Raw genomic sequence first — 17,263 nt, 5'->3', positions numbered from 1 at the left:
GTTTGTGGTTAACGCTTTCAAGTACCAGTTGCAGAAAATACTCAAAGCAGCCCAAGAGGAGGCAGGGCTTAAGCTGTCTCCATCTCAGCTGCCAGCCCCAGACGGCTTAAATTCCCCCCCCCCCCACCAGGTTTTGGTAGTCTGCCTTAAACAACATGAAGTCAGCTGAATGAGTTTCATCAGTGGTTGTAGTAAAACTGAAATGGGGGAGTCTGGGCAAATGCCCACCATGCCTCACTAGCCAGAAGGACTCTGAGAAGGAGCCCAGGTGGCCACCTCAAGAGTCAGGGCTCCATTTGTAATGGAGGAGGCAGCGGCAGTGACCCGACCCAGACCCTGCTTTGGGCTTTAAAGGTTCAAACCGTCCCTGGGCTTGAGTTTTGAATCAGGCAAGTGGAACTCCCATCATCGATGTATTGCCTCCTGGGGCCAGTGGTCCAGTTCTTGCCTCCTTAAAAAAGGAGGGGAGAGGCTTTAATCCAATCATTTTAATGGCTCCCAAGCATTTCCTATTTCCTCAAAATGTCTTCCTTTGTTTCCTTCATGATAGTAATAGGTGGCAAGAGAATATATGGAAGGCAGCCTTCCAGCTAGGTGCATTTTTCTCTGCACCTTCAGCCTCTGAGGATGAAACACCCCCAAAGCCCTTGCAGACCTCCTGACCCAGTGCGTCCATCCCTCTGTCCCGAAGGGTGTGCCAAAGACAGGGAGGGGGCGGAAGGGCTTCCTCCAGCTGCCTTTTAGCATACCTCTGGCACTTTTGACCTCCCTCTAAAGTGACCAGGCTTGACTAGTTGAAAATGCAAATGGAAGACACAATGTGAAACAAAGGGAATCTCCTCAAATTATGGGTGGCAGGGCAGACAGTCCTGCTCTGGTTTCAGTGGGCTGGCAGGACTCCCAGCAAGCTTGGCTTTGCCCTGGCCCCTACAAAGCAAAAAGGCAGGTGGGCAATGGTGTTTGCTGCAGCAGCGGTTTCCCCCTCCATTTCTTTCTTGGTGGCAAGGGGGGCTCCCCCAAGGCCTGGCTGTCCCACCTGGGGGACCGTGGGGCCCAGGAGGCAGCAGCCGGGGCTCCCGCAGCCCCACCTGAGTTTCAAGACTAAGCAGAGAAACTTTCTCTGCAGCTTCCAAAGAAAGGCCAGAAAGCAAGAGGCGCTCAAAGGGAAAGTGAAGCGCGTTTCTTAAAAGCACCACAGCAACCCTCGCAGGGCAGCCGGTGTGTGTCTGCGCTGTCCCTTGAGAGGCCCTCAGGCAGTCCCACAGGTCTCCATGCTGGCGCCAGCTTCTTCATCCCACATCCTCTGAAAGAGGCTGTCTGTCTGCCCTCCCTGCAAGGCAGCGTCTCTTGAACAACCTGCCCACAGTGCCAGTTGCAGCTCATCAGCCGCCCACTAGTGCCACTGGCCTAGCCATGGCAACTATCCGGTCCTTGATCTCAGTTCCTGGAAGAGGCGTTGCAACCGGACAGGCAAGTGTGGCTCAGGCACCGGAAGACAAACCCCTTCATTTCTGAGTTATTCCAGCCTCCATTTTTATAGTCTGGTGATGGCATTTCAGACAATGAGAAGCTGCTGCTGCTGCTGGGATTGGGGGCTTTGCAGAACAGGAGAGCTACTCTGCCTTCACCAACTCTGTCAGGCCCTCAAAAACACAACCGCATGGTAAAGTTTTTGGGGACGTCAGCCCCCACAGCCCATGTGCCCCTTGGGGGGCAAAAGGCTCCGCACGCCTCTTTATAGCAGTCAGCATTTGGTTCCCCAAAGGTTGGCCACAGATGAGACCCTCAGAGTCAGATTCCGGGTTGGTTGGCACCTATGTAAAATCTAGGGCAGAACCCACTGGCACCAGGTTTTCATCAGGCTGGGCACTCTTCCTGACCTTCCCTGGAGGTTGCTCACTTCTGGTTTCAGACAGGGGTCTCCAGTCCAAGGGCAAAGCACTCTTGTGGTGGGAGAGAGGCATCCTGGGCCCCTGCTGCCATGTGGACTGCGTCTCAGGACAGAACCAGACCAAACAGCACCCAAGGAGTGGTCAAACTGGGCACTTAAGCCATAGCACATCCCCTTCTACCCACATGTGTGTGCATCCCCTTGGCTGGAGAAAAAGAGCAACGCTGGCACAGACAGTGCCTCTTCTCACCAGAGCACATCTCTCTCCCTCCTAGCCCTCAGCCATTCCCAGGTGTCAATGAAGCATTATTCTCACTGTCTGTCTCGGGGCCAGGAGCCCATAGATGTGGCCTTTGTGAGTCAGTCTTGTTGGTTATTGCCCCACAGAGGCAATGGCTTGGCAGGCAGGAGAGACCACCTCACTCAGCCCAGTGGACCCTCCTGTCCTTTGCCCTGGATCCTCCCTAGTGCTGTTTTGGAGGAGGAGGCTTTTCTGGCTGAAGGCTAGGAGCACTTTTCGGTGAGCACCCTTTCCCCACAGAGGCAAACTTGAGGAGAGGAGGGTGGCTGGCTCGTGGATCCTGTGGCTTCCACGCCTGTAATTTGGGAGTGTGAGGCGGAAATGGTGCGCTGAGGGAAATTGGCATGTGGGCAGGGATTATGCTGGGCCTCAATTACGCCACAGGATGGGCGGAGGTGGCAGCAGCGGAAGCTGGGGGCGGGAGCATTGCCACCTTTCAGGCATGGAGGGCTCTCCTCATCCTCCAAGCCCCTTGCCCAAAACTGAAGCCCAGCTGCAGAAACTCTGGGTGAGAAGCCTTCTCCTCCCAGATGGAAGCCCAGTTGGACTCTTGACCACAGAAAGGGCCCATGGTTCCAAGCTGCCTGTGCCCCAGACGCTGCTGAGCACTGTAAACTGGAGCACTGCAAATCTGGCCTTGTCTCCCTCCCCACTTGCCCCCCAGGCTCCCATGGCCATCCCCTCCCCTCCTCCCAAGCCCTCTGCTGCCCCACCAGCACCACCTGGTCTTCCTCCCTGCCCCGCATCTCCAGGGACATCAGCCACCCATTGCCATCATTACATTCTCACAGCGTGCACTCCCCTTCTCCTGGATGCGGACAAGGGATCAACTCCCACTGTTGCCCCATCACCAAGCAGAGCAGCCCCCCACCATGTGCCACTTTGGGTGAGTCCCCAGGGGTTTGAGGGGCACAGGAGCACTTGGGGGGTCTGGGAAGGCACAGGAAAGCAAGTACGTTGAAAGAGAGTGCCAACATCACCAAAATGAGAGGCATCCTTTCACTCTGCCAGGCAAGAAAGCACAAGGGGATTGCAAGCTACCATAAATAAGTACACAGTAACTTTATTAAATCCAAGATATGGCAATATCCAAAATACAAAGTGAACATCTTCATTATATCTTCCTCAATACTGTACACTGGATGCACAAGCCTCAGTGCATTAATTAAAAAACACCTATGTCACCTTCATTTAGTTTTGTCCCAGAACCAAGACTACTTCCCTGAAGTTTTACTTGTGGGGAGGAACCTCTGTCTAGCAGTTTTTGAAACTGTAGGCATTTACTGTGCTTCCAGCTACTGGGAGACCCCAAGGCAAAGAGGCTCAAGGTGGCGGCGGGGGAGAGCATGCGAGATAAAATGCAGCACCTTTCGCTGCCCTCCCCACTGCTTCCCCCCAAAACAACCTCAATGGGTCAGAGAGGCCACTGAGAGGAGAAGCAGGTGCAGATGCTGATAGGGCTTCAGCCTTCAAAGAAAAGAGGCCTTTCTGCTGAAGGGCACAGCAGGCTCCTTCCCGTCCTCTCCCACCGGCTGGACACTGGGCAGGAGGTGGCTCAAGACCCGCTTGTGCCACTCAGCTGTGTCTCAACCCGTCCCTCTGGGGAGGACAGGAGCTAGTCCCATGGGGCGGGGTGGGGTCCCCCCTTGCCTTATTTGCAGCTCTGCTGCCTTAGTTCGTGAGGCACCCGTCTTCCATGGGCTTCCTTAAGATGGCACAGGTAGGCAGAGAACCGCAAATGCCCAGGCAAGAGAAGACCCAGGCACCCTAGCACCCCAAACACAATGGCTCCTGGTGCTGTTGAGGTTGTGAAGCAACACACCCAAATGGTGCCGGGGAGAAGGGGCATGTGAAATTGGGACAGACTAGCCCCCTCCTAGGCAACCTGTTTGCAACCTGGCAATTCCTGGCACAAGAGGACCCTGCGCGCCCTGTAAAAAAAGAACGTCCTCAATGGGACCCATCACCCCCTCCCCAATACTGAACTGTCCTCCCACCACTTTCTGCTGAGGCCATTCCCCTCTCTGGCAAGACAACAAATCAGTTCCTACTCATGGAAGTTTCTAATATCTACATCTCTCTCTACAGATAGATGGATATTTATATATGCATGTACAGAGATGTATATTTCTATATATTACTCTAGGTTATGGAATAACCGGCTAGCTGCCACTCTCCATTCTTTCTCCAAACCTTCCCTTGACTGTACAACTGAGAGCAGAAAGCCGAGCCCCCCTCCCTACGCTGAGGGTCCTGCACGACAGGCGCAGGTGAGGGGGCCCTGGGCGACTCCCACCCCCAAAGATCTCCCTCTGCTCCCTTTGAGTCCACAAGCAGCTCAGGGGCACTTTGTGTGTGCTGGGGGGCAGGGATGGCGCATTGTCAGGGCCCCAAAGCCCCCCACGCAAAGGCATGCTGTGCGCATGAACTCTCTCACCATGGCCACTGCCGCTGTCACCGTCCTTCCTGCTCCTAGGGAGAGACCACGCAGGGGAAATGCTTGCGCTTGATGGGGGCCCCCAGCTCGGCCCTCAACGCCGGTGCCAACCTGACCGGGTCGGCCTCCCTCTCTCTCCATGGTTGCCCATCTCTTCCGGGTTCTATGTCCCCAGTGGGATCAGCCTCATTGGCTTCCTGGAAGAACTTTTCGTACCTGTCCAGGTAGGGGGGCCTCTCCGGCAGCAAGTAGTAGTGGGTAGAGCTGACTTTCCTGCCTTTCTCAATGATAGGCAGGATGCAGGGCCCTCTCGGGGTAGCCCCCTCGCTCTGCTGCCTCTGCAGGGCCTTGGTGCTGACGTACTTGGGGTCTGGGGCAAAGCTTTGGGTGGGGGGCATCACTCCATGAAGGTAGGAGGGCAGGCTCTTCGGGCTGGGCGTCCGGGAGTCCCCCCGGAACAGAGGCTCCCGGGGCGGCACCTTGGGGGGCTTGTCCTCGTCGCTGTAGGCCCCCGAAGCCACCTCAGCCGACCAGCGCCGGTAGTCTGGCTTCAGTGCCCGGGCCGGGATCGGGGCCCGGGGGGGCACCTCCGGTTTGGCATCGTCATCTGAAGTGGGGGACACCTGGCGGAACTGGTTTGACACCCGCACGACTATGTTCGGTTTGTGGAAGGAGCCAGCGGGTCCCGAGTGCGAGCGGCGTAAGCGCCGGTGCAGCCGATGGGGTGGCGGCGGAGGGGGCGCCGAGGGAAGGCACGGGCCAGCCTTGGCAGAGTCCCCAGGAGACATCTCATCTGCAGCGGCCTCGAAGTAGGCGTAGTTGACCTGGCCGCAGCCCCGGAAGCCGTGCTGTCCCTGCGCAGAAGCCGCGAAGGTGGAGGGGCTGCTGTTTCCCAGGAGGCGGTCGGTGTCCGAACTGGTCAGGAACTCCACCTCCCGGTCAGCCTCCTCCTCCTCCTCCTCCTTGTGGCGTGCCAGGCGATCCTGATCCTCCTCCTCCTCTTCCTCCTCCTCGGCTGGAGGCAGCGGGGGCAGCGGGCGGATGCTGCGTTCGCTGGGGGATGCGGCCGGGAGGGGGCCACCTTTGAGGGGGGGCGCATGCGGATGCGTCTCATCGGAAGCAGAGAGTTGGCTGAAGCCCAGCAAGATGGCAGCAGCAGCGGCAGCAAGAGGCTCCATGGTCCGGTCAGAAGCAGGCTCTTGGTCTGGGGGCCTCAGCAGATGGGGGCAGGCAGGGAGGGCCCAGGCATCCTCAGCAGGCCTTTTCCCTGGATCGGGGCCTGGCATGGAAAGAGGGAAGGGAAGGGTGAGAGCCCCGTTTCGCCAGGGATCAGTCCAGGGGAGCCCTGCCCCAGCTGCCCTGAGTCTTTCCTCCCCTTCTGGATGGAAGGCGGGAGCCATAAAGGCCTCTGGCACGGCCCCTTCTTGCCCCAGGAGCAGCGGGAGGCTCTTCGGAGGACCTACCGAGATCCCGGGGGAGGCCCTGCTGGGGCCCTGCCGAGGGGCTCCGGCGGCAGGCGGCGCTGAAGAAGGGGCTGCGGGGAGAGACGGCGCTGGTCAGAGACAGCCAGGGATGGCGGCTGCCCAGGACCCTCCCTGCCTCCCTCCCTCCCTCCGCAGCGCCAGCCGGACTCACTTGGGGCCCAGGCTGGTGCCTCCGCCGCCTCCGCCGCCGCAAGAGGCCTGCAGGGCGTCCTCGGGCGGGAGCCGGGCGCCTGGCGCAGTGGCGATGCCCGCGGAGGAGGCCATGGGCCCTTGCGGCCCTGGAAGAGGGCTGCTGTCTCCGCTGCTCTGGCCTCCTGGGGTCCCTCCTGGGAAAGGAGAAGCGAAGGCGCCGTCAGTCCCTCTCCCGGCCAGGGCTCCAGGGCAAGTGGGGCTGAGAGCCCAGAGGCCCGGCGGCAGAGCCAGCGCCTGCAGGGGCCCCGCGGAGGGCTCTGGGCCGCCAGGCGCTCTTCCTCCGCTGCCGCCGTCACTTCCTCCCGGCCAGGAAGGAAGGAAGGAAGGAAGGAAGGAGGGCGGCCAGGGCCTCCGTCTCCGCCGCTCCCTCCTTCCGTCGGAGGAGGAGGCCTGGCCCGGGAGCGCTCTTACCTGGGCATCCGGGGCCCTGGGCCGCCTGCCTGCCTTCCTTCCTTCCTTGGCCCAGAGGAGGTTCCGACCGAGTGAAAGACCGAGGAGGCGCCGCTTAAGAGGGCCGGGGGCGGGGCCTCCTCCTCCTCCACTTCCGGCGCCAGGGACAGGAAGCGGGGGCGGGGCCAAGGACGAGGGAGAGAGGGAGGGCGCTGCTCCGTGCGCAGAGGGCCTCGGGGGCCGGAGTGAGTCAGCCGAGGAGGCGGAGGCGGAGGCCTCTTCCGGGGAGAGGAACAGGAAGTGAGTCACTCAGGCGGAAGCAGGGAGGCAGGCGCGGGGCCCGCGGGCTGCTCTTCCCAGGGAGGGAGGGAGGGAGCCCCGGAAAAGGCCGACTGGGCCTGGCTCTCAGCGAGGCGTCTCTCCGGAGGCCTCGGGTTTCGGGGCCCTGGAGACAGGCCTCTTGGCAAGAGAGCAGCCGCTGGGACGAAAACGCGGCAGGCGCCGCCGCCGCTCGGTTTGGGTCTGGAAGCAGAAGCGGCGGAGAGCGCCTTCTCGGCTTTGGGCAGATGGCTCTCCGTCGTCGTCAAGGCGAAGCCGGCAGGCAGCCGGAGCCAACGCCAAGCAGCCCCTGCGCCCCGAGAGCGGCCTCCGTGCGCTGCCTCTGCCTTCCCTGCCCTCTCTCTCCAGCCGACCGGAGTGGCCCTCTCCTGGCCTCGGGACAGACCTTGCCAAGAAGGCCCTTCTGTCGTCAGGAGAAAAGGCCCAGCTGCCCCCTTAGTACTCGGACTACCGGACCCTCCAGGGCCTCCGATTGGCACTGATCCGCCTGAACAGCCTCCCCTCCTTGGCCCCCGAAGGTGGCTCAGAAATGCAGAGGCCTTCCGCCTCCCAGCTGGGCTCCAGGGGCATCGGAGGCCCTTGGGGGCTGAGAGGGCCCCAGTCTTGCTCTGAGGCCACAGAAAGCCTCACAGTAGCTGGAATAGCCATCTTGGGCGCATGCGCATGGAAGGGGCCCCATTCCCACACAAAACAGCAAAGTAAGGCCTGAGGATCAGGTCCATGTGAAAAGAAGCAAGAGGCATTAAGTGCAGCAGCCACTGATCTCTGAATAGGAAGATCTTCGCAAGGGGATGAAGACGGAGCAATGCCCACAGGGTGCCCACGCCTTGCCCACCTCTCTGCCTCTCCTGGACAGCTCCCTGGGGCCCCAAAACTAAACCTCCTCCTCATCCCCTATCAGCCCCATTCACAGTTCCCTGCCTTCCTGGGGACCTGCAGGCCCCCTCCCCAATTTCTGGAGGCACAAGGGGCCCTGGCCATTCCCTCTCCGGCTGCCCTTGGCCTCTGCATCCCCGGGGCATGACCCCTCACCGCCCCCGATGCAGTCCAATGGGATGCCATGGGAGGACGCTGCCTTTCCCAGAGATGATGAAACCTTGCATCACTCTTCTCAGAAGCCTCTGGCGGGGGCAGGAGGAGGGGTGTCCGCTGGTGTCCAAAGGACAGGGAAGAGGGCCAGCCGCCTGCCCTGGCTCTTGCCCGGTTCCCTCCTCAGTGTTTGCTGCCCCTGCATTTACCTGGAAAGAGGAGGCCACAGCTGTCCTCTTGCTCAAGGCCTGGGCAAGACAGAAACACACACACACACACTTGCCTCTCGGGGTCTTCTTTGTTGGGGAAGGGGCAGGGACTGAGGCAGGGTCAGTGTGGGCCACTGCAGCCAATCTCTGAGTGACCTTTGTTGAGGAAATGGCCAGCTTTCAATGCGCGCACAATTACAATAGTCCCCAAAGCCAAGCCGGGCTTTTATGGCCAGAGGTGGGAGCCCCGCAGGAGAACCACCGCTGGGATTTGGTTCCAGGGCCTGCCTTTGATACCAAACCCCATGGATGCTCAAGTCCCATTATATAGTTATTATTATTATGGGCCCTTGGTATCTGCTGGGGTTTGGGTCCAGGGTGAAAAACCCCCAATCCTCCATGGTTACCAAAATCACTGGATGCTCAAGTCCCAATATACCCCATAGTATAGTGAAATGGGGCCCCGTACATAAAATGGAGAACTCAAGGTTTGCTTTTGTGGGTTGTATCTGTTTTGGGACTATTTTGGAGCCATGGGAGGGCTGACTGTACTTGGGGGCCAATGCTTTGATAGTGAGTTCCTGCATGGCAGAATGGGGTTGGACCGGAGAGCCCTTTTGGGGTCTCTTCAGACTCTGTTTCCCTTTCCCCTGGCACTAGCTGATGCCAGCAAATGGCAGCCAGACCTCCACAGTCTCCATCTGTCTCTAGCTCAGAAAGGCAGGGAAAGGAACACATCCTTGGCAAAAGGGAAGGCGCATAGGGTGGCCTGGCTAGTGGCCATGCGCTGGGAACCGTTCCAAGGCCTGCCTCCCTGACCCTTGGCCAATATGGCATTTCGGCCATCTGTCCCTGGCCAAGGCATTCTCACAAGAGTGCGGCTATGTCAGGATAGAAATCGGAGTGTCACTCTGAAGTGAAGGCATCTGGTGTGTTTGGTTTAATAAAATGCATTCACGTATTGATTATGTTTTATTAACCAAGCGGGGCTTCCAGTCTCTTTTGAGGCCACAAAACCCTGCCGTGCCAACCCTCGCATGAACCCTCCGACCCTCCCACCAGAGCAAGGCGACTGATATATTTTGCCGCTTTGTATTTTTAAAATTGTCCCAAAGTGAGGCTGCTGCGCACAGGCGCTTGTAGGACATACCCCACGACAGGAGAGAGCCAAAGGCGCTCAATGGATGACGGCGACGAGAGATGAGACTGTGCCCAGGTCCGTTTTGGAGGGATAGAGGACCTTCAGGTTCCCATCCGTGTCCACGACCCGAACCTGTTCCAAGACCAGAGGCGAGGCGGCAGGAATGCTGGCGTTTTCGTCATTGGAGTCGTGATCCGAACCTGGTTCCCCATCCATGTTCCCCAAAGCAGACCTGTTCAGCTCTGCCATCTTCTGCAATTGAAAGAAAGGAAGATTGCAATGGCTAAGAGCAAACCCCTCAGAAATGCCGACAAAATGAATTGCCTGAGAAAGTTGGAACACATCTCCTAGTAATAATAATAACAAATGTTATTTATATCTCGACTCTCCCTATGGATCGAAGCAGGTTACAACAGCAAGATATGTCAATAATATACATAGTACACACACAACCACAACTACACGATCCCCTATCCCCCTACCTTAAAACAATAACATTCAAAGTCTTCACCAATGCCTATGTTGTTGAATGGCTGGGACTTACGAGTCCAACAACATTTAGAGGGTTGTGTGGTTTCCACTCAGGCAGAGAAAGCTTTTCCTAGTTTCCCTCAGTTCCCTTCATGTCAGCGTGTTGCCCTCCAGATATATAGATTCACCCTGTGGAAATTCACAGCTGGAAAGGGCTTGAGCCAGGTCCATTTCCCACCCAAAATGAGGATGTTTCTTCTTCCCACCCAACTTCGTCTCCTCTCATGAGCATGCGCCCGTCGAGCAAAATCCAGGCGCCTGTGACTGAGAAAACAGAGCAGGGAAGGCACAAAACGGAGGAGGATCCTTACCAGAATGAGGGTGTCCATGATGTCTTTGCAGATCTGGAGGCTTGTGGCACTCGTGACTTCCAGAAGCAGGTCAGATGTGCTCTTTCCAAGCTTTAAAAATTAAAAGTACGTGGAGAAGGGAAATTGCCAGAATGCCACGTGAGCAAGGAATTTCATGACGGGCTTCTACTATTCTCAGGCCTAAGAAAAACAATTACAAACCGGTCCCCGCAAAGACTGAAAAGCTTTCTTGGAACTTGGGAAAAGGCTTGCCAAGAGGAAAAAACAAACAAACATGTTTCTGCTAATTTCCAAATGATCCCAACATTACAAGGAGCTGTCATTTCAAAGCTGGTAAGGATCTTCAATTTGCAATGAGACCTATTGCACAGGGCTAATTCCATGCTTGGTTTTGCCAGGTTAGAAATATGGACTTGGCCATACCTTTGTCTTCTCACTGTTTGTGATCGGCGGGAACGAAATCACGGTGCCCTCGGCGTCGATGAGACAGGGGTAGTTTTCCTTCCCATTGAGTAACTGAAGGTACCTGGACCAGGAGGATGCAAAGAAGGCGAAAGATCAATGGACACATCCAAGAGATGATGTGCAATAATGGGGGTCTCAATGGCTATGTTGAACGCCTTTAAAACGTTTGTACTCCATGTTGTTTTAAAAGGCCAAAGGTGAGCACTAACCTGTGCAATCCAGAGATATTCTGCCTCTTCTTCTGTTTCCGCTGTTCCTCAGCTTCAGACTGCAGCTGCCGCAGGAGGTCTTTCGCCTTCACCTCCTTCCGGCCCAAAGGGGTGATCTGCAACACAAGCACCATCATTCCCATCAGCCACAGTTTCGAGGGCGGCTCCCCTCGCCAACCAAAAGCACATACATGGGTTACGGCCACTTTCCCTCGCCACTTTAGTGGATGCCGTTCAAAATGTGGCTCAAATGCCGGTGCATTTAGACAACTGATTTTTAAAGTTCACTCAGTCGGACTGGAGTGAACGACAGCAGTAATTCGGCAAAATTAAGAGTGGTGGAATTCCACCCTTCTTTCCTTCATAGCTTTGAAAGAAACAATTTAATAGATAAAAGAAACCCTCCACTGTCTCCACTGAGAAGAATTCAAAGATATAGCTATGTTAATCTGTAGGATCAGTATGTAGAGAGAACTTGTAGCACCTTTGAAACTCACAGAAAGAAAGAAGTTGGCATCATGAACTTTCCTAGACTTCAGTCCACTTCCTCAGATGCTAAAGGCTCGTGCTGCCAACTTCTTTATTTCAGTGAGTCTCAAAGGTGCTACAAGATCTCTCTACTTATTATTATTATTGCATCTAAATGTATCTGAGGAACTAGACTTAAGCCTAGGAAAGCTCATGCTGCCAACTTCTTCCTTTCAATGAGTCTCAAAAGTGCTACAAGATCTCTCTGTTCATGAGGAGATCTACCCATGCGTTCCTCTGAGGCTGAGAGAGGGTGGCTTGCCCAAAATCTATCTCCATTAATGCCACCCTTATTTAAACAAACCATTTAAAGTTTAACTTATTACTAGGGCTGATGTGAGTTGCAGTCTGACAACATGTGGAGGGCAAAGTAATTCTACCTTTGGCTCAGTGGAATTGCCGTTTTGTCACAGCTCATCCTACCTTCAAATCATCTGGCGGCCGGACGTCATACAGAAGAGGACTTTTCACCAGCCGCAAGTCGTGTGTGGCAATGGTGGCCACCGTCCGTTTCTCGCAGACGTCCTCATGGAGTCTAGTCTGAAGTTGGAAGCAAGCAGTTAAAAGGAAAAAAGGGTATTAAAGACTCTGGGGAAACAGGGCCTCCTTTAAGAGTACAACCGAGGCTAGTCAAACAACACTGACCTGGCAACCTCCACTGCCACTATTAATGCAAATGCATCTGAGGAAATAGACTTAAGTCTATGAAAGCTTATGCTGCCAGCTTCTTAGTCTCAAAGGTGCTACAAGATTTCTCCACATTGATAGCCTTTTGGCTGAAGAGTGGGGTATTCATAATAATATTCTATGTATGCCTTAATTATATATGAGTGTATTATTATTATTATTATTATTCTGCTTCCCTTAAGGAGGTTTGGTCTTGCCTTCTTCCTCTGAGGCTGAGAGAGAGTGGCTTGCCGAAGGTCACCCCGTGGGTTTCGTTTTTTGTTTTTAATTTTTAAATATTTTATTAAACATAACACAACAACAAACTGGAAATCTCAGGATTCCACGGCATTGAGCCCTGGCAGTTAAAGTGGTGCCAAACTGGATTATTTCTGCAGTGCAGATGCAGCCACTATGTGAGAGACAAGTCAACGCACCCCAAAATTTGCGAGTGCAGTGGTCCCTCCACATTCGCTGGGGTTATGGGCGAAACACCTCCTACGAACGTTGGAAAACTGTAAATTAAAGAAACCACTATTCTTTTTGCCTAAGAGAACGCTTCTGTGGGGATCTCTATTTCCTCTAGTGCACCTCTGTGGTCAACATCTGCCAGAGGTTGGTCACAGAATCACACTGGAGAACCTACACATGCCTAGAGGAGTGTTTTCTATAGGAACATATAGGTTCTCCAGCACAATTCTTTGGCCATGTTCTGGCAGAGTTGCACCAGAGGACCTAGAGATTCCTAGAGAGGACATATCAACCACAATATACAGTACTGCATATTGCTTTCAGTACTTCTACCATCCTTTCCCCCCAGTGTAAACTTAATAAACTTTTGCAGTGCTTTTACATTTTATGACTATGTTCTGAATGCTATCATTCAATAAATTAAAATGTTGGAATGTTGTTACAATTTACTTTTGGTCCTAGCTTGGCCTTGCATTTCAATATTGCTAATATAAGCTAAACAGCACCGAAGAAACATTTGGAAGGATTCAAACTGACTTTGACATCTTCCTGTATACTATATATATATATATATATATATATATATATATATAGTTAAGAAATTACTAATAGTAATGATTTAAGGCTCTCTGGGGACAAATGGATGTTTTATAGTTTAGAACTATGTTTTTTAATGTGCTTTTCTATCATCTTGTTTCTTAAAGAGTAAATGGATGCTTTATTGGGGAGAGAACATATCAGCCCAAACCACAAATGATCAAATCCGCTAAAGCTGCAAAAGTGGAGGGCGAAGTGTGCCACCTTTTGAGCCCTACCTGGACAGAAAGGAACCTCTTCAAGGCGTTTCCTGGGCTTAAATTCATTCCTCTCACCACGCAGCAGACGATGTACGGCCGGACCTCTTTGACACTGGGGCTGGCTTTGACTACGACAGGCGCCGGGTTCTCGGCAATGTGGAGGATCTTCAGCAGCAGCTTCTGGGCCTCCTCCAGCTCCTCCTCGGCGTCGCTGCCTGCCTTCTTCCTGGCCCTCTCTCTTTTCTTCTTCCTTGGCTCTTCCCTTTCTGGACCGTCCTGCTTGCCTTTCCCCTTGCCGCCCCCTCGGCCCCCGGCCCGCAAGTACTCCAGGATGGATTTCGTCTGGCAACTGTTCACCATCTTCTCCAGCCGTTTGTCCTTCAGGGTGTTTCCTTTCAAATTGAGGTCCTTCAGCTTAGGGCAGTCGGCCAGCTCCACAGGGATTTCGGACAGTTGGTTGTTGGAGACGTCCAAGGTCTGTCGAGGGATAAAAACAGAGAGATGGATAAATTGTTTTGATTCAGACATGAGTCCAAGCCTATCTGACCAACTGGCAGCAGCATTCAGACAGAAAGGATTCTGTCCCAGTCCAGCTATGTGAGATCTTTTGAACTAGAGAAGGTAAGGACTGAATCTGGGACCCTTTGTGCCCAAATTAAATGCCCATGCTGCCCCTCCTCACCTCGTGTCTGCCCAGGTGGGCCATGCCAGGGTCCTCCAATGCCAGGGAGAGCAGGGGCATCTCCTTCATTGGAGGTTTGCAAGCAGAGGCTGGGTGGCCATCTGTCAATGGGGCGGTTTGATTGTGAGTTCCTGCATGGCAGAAGGAGGTTGGACTAAAGGGCCCTTGGGGGTCCCTTTCAACTCTCCGATGGCCCTGTTTAAATATCTGAAGTGGTGTCACACTGAGGAGGGAGAAAGCTTGCTTTCTGCTGCTCCGGAGAATAGGACACAAAGCAATGGATGCAAGCTACAGGGAAAGCGATTCCAGCTCAACATTAGCAGGAACGTCCTGATGGTGAGAGCTGTTTGACGCTGGTAGAGCCTCCTTCTTTGGAGGTCTTCCAACAGAGGCTGGGGGGCCATCTGTGCCAGGGAGAGCTTTGACATGGCAGAAGCGGACTGCATGGCAGAAGCGGACTGCATGGCAGAAGCGGACTGGGCTAGAGGGCCTTGGAGGCACCTGTGCCCAGTAGGAGAGCGCCAAGGGGACCTTTAGCCAGCCCTTGCTCTCTCTGTCAGAGGATGAGCAGGAACCCCTTTCCCTTCACCCTGGCTCCCTGGTTGTCTCAGGAACTGGAGTCTTTAGCCACCCAGGCCCTCCTGGCACTTTCTCAGGGGCGAAGGCATTGGGATGCCGGCCCAGGGGTGTCACGTTGAGGAGGGAGCAAGCTTGTTTTCTGCTGCTCCAGAGACAGGACACAATGAGGAATGGATGGAAGCTACAGAGGAAGAGATTCCAGCTCAACATTAGGAGGACCCTCCTGAGAGCAAGTGGGACACATTCCCTTGGAGGTCTTTCAAGAGAGGCTGGGCGGCCATCTGCCAATGGGGACGCTTTGGCTGTGGCTTCCTGCAGGGTCCCTGGAGGCCCTTCCCAATTGGAGGGGCTCTGCATCCCTGGGCTGGTGGGGTGGGTGGCACTGGATGTCCCTGGGCCTCCTCCTCCAGCTCTAGAATGTATGGACACAGGGTTCCCTCTGACTCTGGGATGCAGAAGGGGGCTGGGCTGGGTCCTTGGCATTCCTGCATGGCAGAGGAAGGTGGGACTTCTTAGAGCTCCAGGGCCTTATGTATTCCTGCAGGAGAGCTCCCCTGTCTCCCTTCCCTCCCGGGGCTCCCTGCTCGCCTTGAGGCCCGTGAGCCTGGCCATGGAGGGGTCCATCTCCTGGATCTGGTTCCCGGAGGCCTCGAGGGTGGCCAGCAGGGCCAAGGCGGGGGCCGGGGCCTGGCGCGGGGCTCGGGGCGGCGGATGCGGGAGGCCGGTGTTTCCGGGGAGCATGGCGCCCGGGAGGCGGCGGAGGGCGTTGCCGGCGAGGAGCAGCTCCTGGAGGGCCGGGGCGTGGAGGGCCAGGCCGGGGCCCAGGGCGCGGAGCCGGTTGCGGCGGAGGTTGAGCAGGCGCAGCTCGGGAAGCAGCGGCCCAGAGGCTCCGGCGCCCTGGCCCTGGCCCTCTCCTCCGCCTCCGAGTTCCAGGGGGAGCTCTTCCAGGCCGTTGGCGGAGAGGTCGAGGGTGCGGAGGGAGGCCGGGAGCAGGCGCCCGGAGGCCGAGAGCCCCTCGGGGCCCAGGCCGCAGCCGGGCAGCGCCAGCACCTGCAGCCCCGACAGCAGCCCCAGCGCCGGGCCCGGCTCCTTCAGCGCCAGGCAGCCGCGCACCTCCAGCCGGCGCAGAGCGGCGCCCAGGCGGCCCAAGGCGGCGGGAAGGCGGCCCCCGGAGGAACGGACGCGGCGCTCCAGGGGCTCCCCCGGCTCCAGGCTCAGCTCCCGCCGAGGAAGAGCCGCCGGCCCCGGCTCCAACACCTCCGGCCACGGATCCTCCTCCGGCGCCGCCATTTCCCCAGCCCCAGAACGCCGCCTTCCGGGGACAGGCAGACAACCCCGCTTCCGCTTCCGGGTCGCGCGCACCTCCGAGGAGCAGGGGGCGGGGCCACGGAGGCAGCGTTGAGGGCGATGGGGCCACGCCCACTTTCAGTGCTATTCCTGATGAGGATGATGGGAAGTGTCCTCCAAGACCCCAACCCTGGGAAGGGGGATGATGGGTCCTGCAGTTCAAAAGGTCTGCTGCTCCCTGAACCTTGAGGAGCTCCTTTACAAACACTACTACAAGATCCCTAGGCGGCTTTTGGACTACAAGTCCCATCACCCCCCCAGGAAAAATGACCGCCACTGCCCTTGAGGGCTAGAGGATGATGGGAGTTTCATTCCAAAGTGTTTGAGCTGGGGCTGCCCCCACCTTCTGCCTCGTCTGGGGATGATGGGAAGTGCCTTCCTCCGAGGCCCCGAAGGGCTCTGGAGCCGAGGAAGGCCGAGTGGGACCCCCCCGCCGCCATTTTGTGTGCCTCCTGGGGATGATGGTAGTCAGTCTTCTCCAGCTCCCCAAACTGGGCTAGTCTGCATTGAGGCGCCCAAAGGCCCCTTTGCCTGAAAACAGGTCAAGAAAGAGTCCTTTGGGAGGAAGCCAGCCCAAACCCCCCCAAGAGGCTGCAGTGTGCCATTGCAGCCGCAGGAGGGCGCCCCAGAGAGAGAGCCAGGAATAATGGGCCCCTTGGAGCCAGATGGCCAGCAACGCCCCTTTCCCGCCACCAGAGGGCGCTCCAGGATAGGGAATCATAATGGGGTTTGCACCAAAGCCTCCAGGGGCCCAAGAGAGAAGAACTAGCCCTCTCTGCTGCCGCCAGAGGGCGCTCCAGGACACGAGGGAATGGGGCTTCTGAGTTTTTTGGACTAGAATCCCCATCATCCCCCCAAAGACCCACATATTGGCCATAAGGCTTCTGGGGATTTCCAGAAAGGAGCTTGAGGGCGGGGACTAAGGCTGGAGGGAGGGACACCATGTCCCCCCCCCAACCTCTTTTCAATGACACTGGCTTCTACCCAAAATGAATGGCAAGCCCTAAATCCCAGAGCTGGATCAGATCCTCCTCCTCTGGTCCCAGTCCATCCTTTTGCACTTCTCCAGAGGAGCAGACCCTCTGGAGACCTGGGCTGAAATCTTTACTCAGCCCTGGAAACGCAATGGGTCACTTTGGGCGGATCACACTCTCTCAGCCTCAGAGGATGGTAACGGCAAGCCCTCTCTCTGGCCAAATATTTTCCAAGGAAGCCCCATGATATGTTCACCATAGCCTTGAAATGACTTTAAGGCATACAACAA

At 56.1% G+C, this 17,263-nt stretch overlaps 2 protein-coding genes across 2 annotated transcripts; both read right to left on the bottom strand.

The window, feature by feature from the left end:
- Window positions 1–3,230: 3,230 nt before the first annotated feature.
- Window positions 3,231–7,682, bottom strand: LOC149307856 (uncharacterized). The gene is made up of 5 exons (XM_089536819.1): window positions 7,491–7,682; window positions 6,717–6,973; window positions 6,265–6,600; window positions 6,093–6,163; window positions 3,231–5,908 (listed from the first exon to the last, which is right to left on the bottom strand). Exons 1-5 carry the CDS (start codon window positions 7,680–7,682, stop codon window positions 4,665–4,667), a joined length of 2,100 nt encoding a protein of 699 aa, XP_089392945.1. The 3' UTR covers window positions 3,231–4,664.
- Window positions 7,683–9,241: 1,559 nt separating this feature from the next.
- LOC149307855 (leucine-rich repeat-containing protein 47-like) lies at window positions 9,242–15,979 on the bottom strand. The gene is made up of 7 exons (XM_089534525.1): window positions 15,241–15,979; window positions 13,410–13,868; window positions 11,881–11,997; window positions 10,930–11,045; window positions 10,679–10,781; window positions 10,256–10,345; window positions 9,242–9,665 (listed from the first exon to the last, which is right to left on the bottom strand). The coding sequence occupies exons 1-7, from the start codon at window positions 15,940–15,942 to the stop codon at window positions 9,450–9,452; spliced, it is 1,803 nt and encodes a 600-aa protein (XP_089390651.1). The 5' UTR covers window positions 15,943–15,979; the 3' UTR covers window positions 9,242–9,449.
- Between the last annotated feature and the right edge of the window lie 1,284 nt (window positions 15,980–17,263).

The sequence above is a fragment of the Sceloporus occidentalis genome, unplaced genomic scaffold (genome assembly GCF_023333645.1).
Source record: "Sceloporus occidentalis isolate IW3139 unplaced genomic scaffold, rSceOcc1.0.p SCAF_8, whole genome shotgun sequence".
Classification (NCBI taxonomy): Eukaryota; Metazoa; Chordata; class Lepidosauria; order Squamata; family Phrynosomatidae; genus Sceloporus; species Sceloporus occidentalis.
The sequence above is the reverse complement of the archived record's forward strand: the minus strand, read 5'-3'. Positions and strand labels throughout refer to the sequence as shown.

Coding starts and splice junctions, on each gene's coding strand:
- LOC149307856 (XM_089536819.1), bottom strand. CDS start 7,682: ATGGCTATTCCAGCTACTGTGAGGCTTTCTGTGGCCTCAGAGCAAGAC. Junction 6,974..7,490: donor CCAATCGGAGGCCCTGGAGG/GTCCGGTAGTCC, acceptor TCTCCCCGGAAG/AGGCCTCCGCCTCCGCCTCC. Junction 6,164..6,264: donor GGCACCAGCCTGGGCCCCAA/GTGAGTCCGGCT, acceptor CTCTCCCCGCAG/CCCCTTCTTCAGCGCCGCCT.
- LOC149307855 (XM_089534525.1), bottom strand. CDS start 15,942: ATGGCGGCGCCGGAGGAGGATCCGTGGCCGGAGGTGTTGGAGCCGGGG. Junction 13,869..15,240: donor CCAGGCTCACGGGCCTCAAG/GCGAGCAGGGAG, acceptor ATCCCTCGACAG/ACCTTGGACGTCTCCAACAA. Junction 9,666..10,255: donor TCATGGACACCCTCATTCTG/GTAAGGATCCTC, acceptor TTTCAATTGCAG/AAGATGGCAGAGCTGAACAG.